Source organism: Arachis ipaensis, chromosome B03, assembly GCF_000816755.2.
Source record: "Arachis ipaensis cultivar K30076 chromosome B03, Araip1.1, whole genome shotgun sequence".
Lineage (NCBI taxonomy): Eukaryota > Viridiplantae > Streptophyta > Magnoliopsida > Fabales > Fabaceae > Arachis > Arachis ipaensis.
The window spans coordinates 128,450,005-128,462,356 of record NC_029787.2 but is presented as its reverse complement, the minus strand read 5'-3'; the positions used below and the strand labels follow the sequence as shown (position 1 = coordinate 128,462,356).

Here is a 12,352-nt window from a genome sequence, read left to right as displayed (position 1 = left end):
AATATAAACATCTTTTAAATTTTTAAAATTTTTTAAATCTTTTAAATACAAAAGCTCAAGGTGAAAACTTTTGGATATGATTCATCGCAATGAATTGAAAAGACAAATATTCTTAAACATCAAATATAAAATAAAGGAGATGTATATTAAATTGTATTTCTTGATGGATAATTGTGTTGATATTTATTCTTTACATCAAGCATTTTTTTCAAAATATTCAACACATTCGCTCAATAAAATACTTAATATGACGGAAAAAACTTGATGTACAGAGCAAGTATCAACACATTCACCCAATAAGATACACCATTCGATATGGCACAGCTCCTTTATTTTAAATTTGAAGTTTTTTCCTTCGTGAGGTGCACGTCTATGAATATGAAGAAGAAAATTTGATATAGAGAACAAGTATCAAAAGTCCTATCATTATGGTTACCATTAACAAGTTTATAAATATATATGCATCATAACCTTTAGGGATCATTCCTTAGCAGCATGGAAGAGTTAATGTATTTGACTATTTGTCCATTGGGGTTAGTGCAGCACCAGCAGACATGAGCTGAGAAGCAGCCATTAATCTTTGATGTTGTGCAGCCTTTAAACTCATAAGAGCCCCATGCTCTTCCACAGTTGGAGAATCAACAATGGCAGGCGTTGTCCACGTCATCATGATGATGAGCAAAGTTGCCGTTGCTTCCATTTTTGCAGAACCCTCTTGCAAAGTAAAGACATGGCTTGTACTCAATTCCCACTTCATCAGGCATCCTAAAGAACGCGTCACTAGCCGAGTAACTCCTCCTATGGAAGAAATGGCCATCGCCATTGTTTTTGACAGCACCCATGAGGCCATGACCCAAATCAAGCCTAATTGAATCCACAGCTTCCACATTATTATTCAGTGACCGTTGAGAAAAGAAAGTTAATCACCCATTTCTTGCTCATCAACAAAAGAGTCACCAGCACCATCACTCCTCATACTAGGTGAAAGTGAAGTTTAGATTTTGACACAGACCCACCATAGATACTGTCACGAGAGACTGAAAAACTTGAATTTGCATTGGGCTAATGGGGTTGTTTGGTAACCCAAAAAGTAGGTTGTTACCAGCACTGAAGCCTGAAAAGGGGTTGTGTTGCTGCTGCTGTTGTTTTTGTTTGGGTTGGTAGCAGGAGAAGTAGAGGGGTGCCTTGGTGATAAATGGTTGTTGAGAATGGTGTTAGAAGGTGAAGAAGATGAGAGTCCCAAGTGGGTTTTGATTTAGAAAACAAGGTTATGAAGGACATAGTCAGGGGTTGAAGCCAAGCGAACAAGGTCAGGTTCTTAAAGGTTGAAGAGAATGTGGCCGGTATATCATGTTACACACATGAATAAAGGGAAGGTGGGAAGCAACTTTCACGCATGGTTATCAAATCCGGACCGGTCTGACCGGTTTGACCGAAAAATTGGCAACCCGGACCCTAACTCTGCTAATCATTCTTGCAATTGAACCGCAGAAAATCCTCCTCTGTTTACATTGTGAGACCTGAAACAACAATCTTGCCTGAAAACTCAACATCACAGCATTCCAGCTGTGGTATTCTCTACTTCAGGCTATATTGGCAACCAATTCCATGAATTCACAGACATCATCATCCCACTGTTTCTGACTTCTAGACAATTCAATGGACAAGTTAAATTTGTTGTGTCCGAAATGCGTCCTTGGTGGATTTCTAAGTACCAAGCAATCCTCAATAAGCTATCCAATTATGAGGTCTTGAACATTGGCAAAGATAACCAAGTGCACTGCTTCCCAGGTGTGAATGTTGGTCTCAAAAGGTATCCGAAAGAACTAAGCATTGACCCTCAAAAGTACTCTTATTCCATGAAAGACTTTAGGAGTTTTCTGAGAGACTCTTATTCACAGAAGAGAGTTAATGCAATCAAATTGAGAGAGAAGGGTGAAGATGAGAATAATAAGAATAAGAAGCAGCAGCCAAGGCTTTTGATTCTTTCAAGATCATTCACTAACACAGCTGAAATAGCAAAGATGGATAGAAGCATGGGATTCAAGGCGATTGTAATGGAAGCTGGTGGAAGCATGTCAAACTTTGCAAATGTGGTGAATTCTTGTGATGTGCTATTGGGAATTAAATGGAGCTGGCCTCACTAACATTGTTTTCCTTCCTGAGAATGCAGTTTTGATACAAGAAGTTCCTCATGGTGGTTTCGAATGGCTTGTCAAATATGACTTTGAGTTGCCCTCAAAGTATCTTCATGATGTATAATAACGGCAAATGATAATAAGTTTAGAGTTATTTAACTGAACCAATTGGATGTTTTTGGTTGGTTCGTCCCATTATGTATTTATCTCCAGAGGCACCATGTGTATTGCTAGGAGTCTTTGTCCCTTCTATGGATGCATGTTCTTATTCCACTTGTCTTCATTGTCTTCTTTACTATTCGCTTTTGGACTTTTGGTCGCCTAAAATATAGCATATAGTCGAACTTGAAATATAACTCAATTTGGTATTTGAAATTCCCAACTCCCACTAAAATAGTTTCAACTTTAGAAAATGATTGAATCAGTCACTGAATTTGTAAAATTGTGAATCTCCTACCTCTCTAATTCAACTGTCATCTCTAACAGTAAATAGCTTTCCCAAATTAATCAATTGAACTTATTTTAGTTTCTCTGTCAAATACCAGTATAAAATCTGATAACTAAAATGGGTTAATTAATCAATTTAAAACACCTATTTGATCATGCTGAAATTTTAGTCGTGTCACCTTATTGTTGGAACTATCACACAAACATTTTAACATTACATGTCAATACTGTGTTATGGACAGTTGAATCAGAGACAAAAGAGATTCACAATTTATAAATTCAGGAGTCAATTTTTTATTTTCGAAAGTTATGGACTTCTTTAATGATCATTGGTGATTCCAGGGACCAAAGTAAACCTTACCTCATTTATACTTCTTAAATTTTACATTTTATTCTTGAATAGTAAATTATTTACACATTTATTTTGTGCACCACAAGGATAGCAACACTAGTTTGAACTAAAATATGGACATAATGACGTAATTATTTTAACATTAGTGCTCATACAATATAATATACGATTAAAAATTCATATTAGTTCAACGTAATGTTATTCTGATTAAAAATTCATATTAATTCAACGTAATGTTAGTCTATTACATTGCAGAACGACATGTAATTTCTGCAATTATACTAAGCTTTGGTTTAAGCAACTATAGACTAATTGCCTATTAATCTATTTTTCTTTATTTAGAGAATGGTTTAAAAATAATTAATGTATAATCATACTCTCTGAGATGACCTTTTTCTTATTTGTTCTTCATCCAAAAGTAAACACCAATGCCACCTCATTATATTAATATGGTATAAGAATTGCATTTTCCCTTTACATTTCTCACTTCAGGACTACTTTCCATATAAAGACGAAATGTATTATAAGTAAAAGATTGTTTGTAGGTGTACCAAGTCCCTTAATACATATACTACATTTCATTCAAATGGATGATCGGCTAACTTGATTAATGTAAACCTGTTTCCTAAGCAGCTACAATATACTTTAAAGAATAGTGGACAGATATGCCTTCCAACTTCCACATCAAAAACAATGAATTGGAAGACTGCATGATCAGCATAGATTAGTGTCCTTAGTCTGAACGGTAGCTGCTCAGCCTCCCAATCTAGAGCTGTTTTCCGTTTTGCTTTGAAACTCGGTAGATTCTGGATGGAATCACCCTTTACAAGAACAAGTACTCCCAGATCTTAAAAAAGGGCACAAGGGCTCAGATTGTAACATCTAGATTCTAGTTCCCTCACCATTAGTAGTTCCATACACTTACTGTTGAAATTGTGACTGGAAAGATGAAACCAGTGCCTTGAAAATGAACATGTTCTTCCTTGGTGAAAAACCATGTAAAAATTATCTATCCAGGATAGGGAGATCTTGTAGATTTGAGTCAGCTCCACTTAGCACGTTTTGATGAAGTTTTCTTATCTTTCTTGTTGCTCTTTTTCAAAAGCACAGACATATGGCTGGCAACATCGCGTGAAGAATGCATATCACCCTTCAGCCATAGAAGAGCCTCGGCAGCAGCAGATTTTTCTGCTTGTTTCTTGTTGCTGCAAGGCTGGCCAACAAAATCCAAGCCATTAAAAATGACAGTGGAACGGAATTGGTTGTTCTTCAGTTGCCTTGTTTTGTAAGTTGGCACTTCATGTCCAGCCCTGTTAAGTAATGTCTGAAGCTGGTTTTTAAAATTCTCAGCCTCTACTCCAGCACTACTTTTGGAGTTTGTTGCCTCTTTTACTTTGGGTGCAGGTGTGGCCCGGCGACCAAACACGAATCTGCCATCACAGTGGTCCTCAGATATCACCAATCTAACAGCTGAAAGAAGCTCGTCATGCGATTGTGTATCGAACATGGGATCCAGAAGCTGGCAAAACATGCAAAGCATAAAGTAAATTATAAGTATGTCATGGACTTGGAGAGACTGAAAATTGAATGAAGAATAAGTCTTTACACAAATGAATAATGGCCGGAAGAATTTGAGAAATGCGGGAATATAATAAAAACTATGATCAATTGGATTGAACATACTTTTTTCTGTATCAGTTCCTCCAGCTCCCCCTTCAACCGCAAGTAAGTGTTAGCTAATTCAGGTTTCATGAAAAATTCCAAATAACCTCCCAACATTTTTAGGTGACCATCCTGTCAAAAGAATCATATGCTCACCACAAATTGCACCACAATAAACAGTCAAAAGGAAACAACTGGTACATATACGATAAAGAACAACTGATCTGTGAAAAGTGTTGAGGAAATAAGCTATAACTTACCAGTCCACCTCTGGATACATTCCCACCAAATAAGAGCAGCACTGAATCGGATATACCAGTCGAATCCCTAAGGAATACAGCATTCACTTTCACCTTTTCATTAAACACCAACCATGGGTATGGAATCTTGGGTACACTACCATTTACAGAGTTCTAGACAGCACAGAACCAAAAGATAATAGAAACCCAAAATTAAACTATTAGAACTTGGGTGAATTATACTTTAATCCAATAAAAAAAACTGGGTTATAAGAAAATGAGAATTAGTAAAACAACATATATATGAGAAACTTACACCATACAGAAGAACCTGGCCATCCTCCATTGTTTTCAGTGCTATTGACTTATCTTTGTTCTGCAAAACACAATTTGCACAACTTCATGTCAACAACATTTACAAAATAAAATGATAACTAAAATATAAATAAGATAGTATTATTCCACATCACAAGAGTTTTTGAATTGATGGGATCAACTCCCCGTGCTATCGTCTGTTGTTTATATGTCCTTGAAACAACAGCCCATATCAACAGGAAAACTGAGTACAAACTAAGAGGGAGCACAATTGTAAGGAATCCCATACACCTCCTATTTGTGTATATGTGTGTCACTCAGGCATGTTTGTTTAATGAAAATACCATTAATAGAATTAGAAAATGGATTCTGCAGATGTTGGAGCAGTACAATACACACACTGACGCATATGGATGGACCAAAGTAAACACTGACACACATGGAAAGCCAGGGGGGAAAAAGAAGAGTGAAAATTGGAAACTGAAGTAGAATTAACATAAACAAGAGATTACCACAACAGATGATACTCCAGGAAACAAACCCGCACAGATGACTGCTCGGACAAGATGCTCCTCAGGACTCAATCTACTGTAGGTCTCAGAATTGTGATCAACCAACCCAATATCTTTAAGCAAGTAAAAGAATTGCTTTCTAAGAGAGTCAATGGCCCTAAGTGTTTGAGAAGAAAGAAAATTTCGCCAACAGTACTCATAGCCAGCTTGCTGAGCTTCAGCCTCTTTCCAACCCTCATAAGCTCGGACAAGTGCAAGATGATCACTATAGTCTCGAGCAGAAAACTGGGCCTTAGCAGACTCTGCAAGCTGTATGAAACATGCATATAAAACAATTAAATACAAAGTTAAGCCTTTTCTGCCTCACACATAGCATATTGATTATTTTAATCCTGCTTGATAAATTAGTGATAATATTTGAGCTAAAAAGGAATCAATAGAAGCCATTTTTACTCAACATTAATATGCTCTACCAGAGAGCATGCTTGGTACTTGATAGGTCCAACATACTTAATCAGATTATATTGTTAAACTTTAGTTCCAATATTAATATTCCAAAAAACAAGTGATGTCATCACATGATAACATAAAAAATGATAAAATCCACTATTTTTCTAGCAAGATTTACATCCAATGTCAAGGGAAAACGATAGTCATGGTGACTTACATCCTTCTTGTCAGCCGGCATCACAAATGGATCCCTTACACTAAGACCAGCAACAACAGTCATTATGGGATCCAAACAGTTGAAGATAGCGCCGAGAATGAGCATTTTGCCGAGTTTGGGCTCAACAGGAAGCATTGACAACTTGCGCCCTGGAAAGTAACAAATCAATATGACAATATCAGCAGTTGTCTTATATAGCTAAATGTAATATTAAAAAAGAAGAGCTTGGATAAACCCATGACAGGAGAAACTTTGTTGGAAGAATAAATGGGAAGGGAAGTTGAGAGCAAGAAACAATAAAGTACTAGTTCTTCTACCTAGAACTGTCAAATTTTCATTGTCATCCAAGGCCCCAATAATCTTCAGATACTCAACAGCATTTTGAACCTGCAGAATCAAATTAATTGACAATACAATTAATTAAATAAAATAAAACTTATATAAGTTGAACATGTATTAAAATTTATGTATACAAGTCACTGGTAACGAAGTTAATTAACAACCATCGTATTTCAGCACAAGTTCCAAAAATATGCACAATGAATTTTTACCGATAGCGGCTCTGGTGGCTGGAGAGCTCTAGCTAAGAATTCAGATATGCTTCCAAGTTGTAAACTTTTGATTTGCAAACATAAGGACTGCAAAGGTGTTCTCAAAAGTTCTGGTAATTGATAATCAGCAAAAGCATCATAAACACATCTGGGATATAGATGGTAGCATTCACCAGGTTGAACACGACCAGCCCTTCCTCTTCTCTAAAGAAAAGAAATTGAAACCTTTTAAGCAACCGAAATAAGCAAATCCATATACTTCATAACAAGAAGTAATTTCGAAAGTATCAAACATTGTGAATCTATACACATCTGTATGTTAGCTAAACTATACAAGAATGTCTATGCATGTGACAGCAACAATTCCATCTGTTCCAATTGACACATTATTTACAATCTAACCTTATTAGATTTTTGTTGTAAAGAAAATACAGCTGATCCTGATCCTATTACCCGATGAAAAACCAAAATTTCAGGAAAAAATACGGATCAACGGTTTTTCTAACATTGTTCTCAATTTTTCTAGGTCTTCCTTAGCCAGTTTAATCTGACAATGTTCAACCTCAAAGGGGTAAATAATCAATATCCACAAAATTAAATAAACAATAAAAAAATACCTGCCGGGCAGCAGCTTTTGATATCCAAGATGGAAGTAAACAAGGTGTGTTGTTTAGTGCATCATATGATGTCTCTTTAGCTTTACCACAATCAACCACAAAGACAACATCATTGATGGTAATACTAGTCTCAGCCATATTAGTTGCCAGAACAATTTTCCTCACCCCACCTTCAGGGTTTTCAAATATCAACCTCTGCAGAAGAAAAGAAAAAACAGGAAAGCAAACAAAATTTTAAGAAAATACATTGCTATGCATAAATATGACTAGAAATGTAAGGTGACACACAGATGTTATTGTTAATCGCTTCAATATGACATGAAATCCAACACTCCCCCATCTTCCGCAGCAAAATAAATGCAAGCGTGACAAAGTAAGTCCCTTAGATACGCAATTGCAGCAGTAAATGGATGAGATTAAATTCATGCTCTACAAGACTCTTGATTCCAAGTTGCATTTTGAAATATCTCCCCTTCTACAATCAAATAATCTGAAAAAAAAAAATGTTCCCCACAGCCAGTAAAAGAAACAACCCATTTTTAATACAATATTTACCCTCAATAAGCTTATGAGGGGAACTATATAGCACTTTGATATCTTGAATTAAATCGCAAACTAGACTGTGGAAACTGTTTTTGCTGGCTTCTTTCCAGCCTATTACTATGAACATTACCTGCTCAGTGCTGGCCATGGATCCATGACATGCAAGAAGCAAGACACGGCTGGGATCTCCTAACAAAGGATGAGTTTGGAGCTTATCCTTCAAGGAGTTTATGTCATCCCACCCAGTCATAAAAACCAAAACAGCACCTGGCCTTTCATTCTTGACAATGTGAGAAAGCACATGTTCAATAAGGTTAAAACCAAGTGAGTCAGGGCACCAGCAGGACAATGACTCCCGAGTGCGTAGACTATATCCATTGAAGTCTGCAACTTCTAGTGCATCCTAAACAAACTCAGAGAAATGAACAGAATTAGCCCAAAAAGAATAGCTAAAAAAGCAAGAATGTTACAGCAAGTTACGCACCTCAACAGCAGAAGCAATTTGGCTCTTTCTTTTCCGGAAAGCTAGAGCTTGTTTCTGCATTTTCCATGTTTTTTCTTGACCATAGTCATCAATTTGATTATAAGGATTCAACCGATATCCAGTCACTTCCAGAATATCCTCCAGAAAACGTGCTCGGACTGGATATGTAAAACCCTATAATTTCACAGGCCATAAAATCAAAAGGAGAAGGGTATTTTTAAAGATAACTATAAGCAAAATGAGAAATCTATGCATGACACTTCGTGAAATATTTAACAAGCAACTACTACTGAGACCTGACTGAAAAAAGAGCTGTCTCTATTTTATAAACGAACTTTTTTTAGAGAAAGTGAATATGGTATAAGCTGTTTGTGTCTGGAGCTTACAGGAATGTGCATAGTTGGAGCACCATCAAAGTAGGAAGAGAAAAGCTCAGCATTTAAGGTTGCACTCATCAAAATTAATCTCAAATCAGGACGGCGAGGAAGAAGCTCCTTCAGGACAATCAAAAGAAAATCTGACAAAAGTGAAAACCAGTGGTAAGTAAACTTGTATCGCAATCAACAACACTGGAATATACATGTTATATATGGCTACCTTCATTCATTCCGCGTTCATGAATTTCATCAACAACAACATGAGTTACACCATTTAGAGTCCTATCCACTAGTAGTCTCCTCAATAATACACCTGTGGTACAAAAAAGAAGACGAGTATCCCTTCCTTTCATACCCTCCAACCGAACTTTGTAGCCAACCTTCAGAAGGACAAATTAGATAATATAAGTTAATAAGTAGTCATAAGTATAACAGATACTTCAAGAACGAGAAAGCCCAAAAGATTCACAAACTAACAGATTCTCCCAATTTCTCCCCACGTTCTGCTGCAACTCTTTCAGAAACAGACATAGCAGATATTCTTCTAGGCTGAGTACAAATTATGTTACATCCAGCACCACGTCCAGCTTCAATCTCAGATTCTAGTATGTACTGGGGAAGTTGTGTGGTCTTACCACAACCAGTTTCACCTGAGACAACAATGACCTGCAAATTTTCATTAATAACACCAATTAATATAAACTATCATTCAATAAAAGCATATCAGGATTCATAGTCTCAGCAATAAATGGTCCTACATAAGAAAAAAATTTGCAACTTATGTCACGAATTCTGAATTATAGCTTGCTAAGAAATTATAACTTGTGCCAATTTGATAACTAACCTCTATAACATTTAAAAAAAAAACATTATTCAGAGTATTTTATTGTGGTAAATTTTGCTGATCAGATTGAATATCATCCATTCATGATCTGATTGATAGCACCTTATACAACTAAATTAGTCTCTATTATGTATGTTGTCCAGAAATGTATGTTCCAGTGTCTATGCCTCTCCAAACGTGTCACAGTCATACAATCGATCACGGATAGCTGCATTGTTACAAGTCATTACTCACTTCACAGCCCTAAACTAAATTTGTAACTGTGGTTCCAGTGCTAACAAAGCATGAATCTCAGAAAAAATTGTAATATGACAGTGACAGCATTACATAACACATGGGATACATTTTTCCCTTTTCACCTGATTATCTGAAATGACTTTCAAAAATGCATCTTTCTCTTTGAATGCAGGAAGACTTCTACGAAATTCGAGCATCCTTTGCCCGTCAGGAGACCCCTACGGATAAACCAGCATCTGTTATAAATTTCTAAAAGCTAAAATTGTACAAGGACATTTATACACACAAATTTTCACAGATAGAGAAGATCAACAAACATCTCAAATCATAAGTCATCAAGCTCAGAAACCAGATAACATGAATCAAAACTCACAAACATCTAGAATATTCAACTATTGCTCATTACACTCCAGTCAAAAGAACTACAATGAAACAAACAACTTTTTAAATTTGTTAATATAAGAACTATTACTCATTAAAAATGTATTCAAACATAATAGATATCATTATTACAATAACGATCAGGGCTAGACCAATAAGGTCGTTAATTGTACTTAGATTTCGTAAAGTTGCACTCACAATACGAATGAGACTTGAATTGAACCAGCAATAAAAATGTTTTTATTGCCGGAACCCAAAATCCACAAATTAAATACTGGAAGATATTCAAAAAAGAACACGCAACACTCTTTAAATGCCAACTAAGAATATACTGGCAAATAAGATGCAATTTAGATAGGGTTAATAAACCTGCCAATCCTCTTGCTTATTACGCAGTTCCAAACTTCTTCGCTGAAGGATTTTCTCCTTGACAACAGAATTATGGATCCTAGGCACTGGCTTCTCATAAATCCCGTCATTGGTGTGAATACTTCCAGCATCACTTGATCTATGCAAAGAATCATCAAAAGAACCTAGCCTTTTTGTAGGCTTTTGTGAAAGATGGGCACGGAGATGAGTATCTACTTCTCTATGAACACCAAAAGGTAAGATTACCTGCAAGAGCACAGAAAAATCAGTCAATCAGAGCATGAACATGCAAGAGGATAAAGAATTTACCAAACATCACAACTTTTTAAAGTGTTAAAACAATTAATAAGGCTGGTGTTTGTTAATAACTCTTAGTGCATAAATAAAAGGAAAAGAACAGAAAACATCAATGCAATGTGATACCTCTCTTTGTGGACGCTTATCATCCAAATCAGGGCGGTAATTTGGCAGAGGTGCTTTACTAAAGACAACAACTCTTGCATATTGTCGGCTGCCCAGGGTAATTTTGTTCAGAATTTAACAAACAGAATTGAGAAAACCTATAAATAATGATAACATTAAGGTACCTGTATAGATCCATTCTGGTAGCTAAAGCTGAAAGTTGCTCATAATCACGCCGGTCCTTTTTCTCCCTGGACACAACTTCTTGCTCCTCGTTATTGCGAAGAAGCATGGTCAGCTTCCATCTCCACTCATCAATGTTTTCAAGAGTCGACTCTCCCTAACAACCAGCAAGCAACTTCCTTTGTCAGGCAAAACAATATATCCATAAATTAAAATTTACCCCTTGCAAAGTATCAGATTATCCAAATTGAAGTCCACCAGCAAAGCAAATAGATGCACTCTCTCTGTAAGCATAAAATAAGTTTTTCCATCACTTTGAGAATTACGGAAAATCTTTGTATTCAACCGAGGAATTTCAAGACTCAAGTACAGAGAATACACACGGCTGCAACAAATTCAATTCACCTGATTTTTTTCTAAAATAAAATATCATAACTCTTATTAAGTGGCTTTCATGTATCGCAATGAAAAACAGATAGTCGCCTTATGAATGGAAACAAACCATTTGTTGCTGAGCCGGAGAGCGTGAAGAGGCAAGTTCCACGTCGGATTCATCATCACTGGAGAAGTCTTGGTAGGCAAAACGGCCGTAATTGGAGTTGCGTTGACGCCAAAACGGCAGAGCAACGGTTCTCTGCTTGAAGCGCTGCCTGTCGTTCCATTCCAGCTCAACCGGCCCGGTTGGCGCCACGGAGCATGGGCGGAGACGAAGATGAGAGGCTATGGTGGGGCGGAGGTGAAAGGCCCTGAGGCCAATTAAGTGGGACGTGGCGGAAGGAAGAGAGGGCCTGAGAGGCCTGAGGGACATGGCGGTTGTGGTTGTGAGTCTGAATCTGAAGTAGCTCTGTAACATGGTTGCAGAGACAGTTGAAGTGAGCTCCGCTGTAACGCCCCCAACTCGCTTCAGGACTTTTTGGGGGTTTTAGCTTCGCCGTTCATCCCTACTACCTTTCGGAATATTTACACATTATTTTTAATATATATTTTAATTTTTAAAAGCTAATGTCTTAAATAATCTCTGAAATTTTCAGG

General features: G+C 36.8%; 1 protein-coding gene and 1 pseudogene across 1 annotated transcript; one reads left to right on the top strand and one right to left on the bottom strand.

The window, feature by feature from the left end:
- On the top strand, positions 1,066 to 2,333 carry LOC107633920 (annotated as a pseudogene).
- Positions 3,357 to 12,105, bottom strand: LOC107631776 (DExH-box ATP-dependent RNA helicase DExH3; the record flags this gene model as incomplete). The annotated part of the gene is given in 19 exon segments (XM_016335324.2): positions 3,357 to 4,456; positions 4,621 to 4,731; positions 4,860 to 5,012; positions 5,155 to 5,214; positions 5,666 to 5,974; positions 6,333 to 6,481; positions 6,650 to 6,719; positions 6,884 to 7,087; positions 7,501 to 7,695; positions 8,174 to 8,446; positions 8,528 to 8,701; positions 8,914 to 9,044; positions 9,125 to 9,284; positions 9,382 to 9,570; positions 10,108 to 10,203; positions 10,736 to 10,981; positions 11,159 to 11,246; positions 11,323 to 11,477; positions 11,823 to 12,105. Coding segments are annotated over 19 exon segments (3,523 nt in total), but the record flags the coding sequence as incomplete, so codon positions are not given.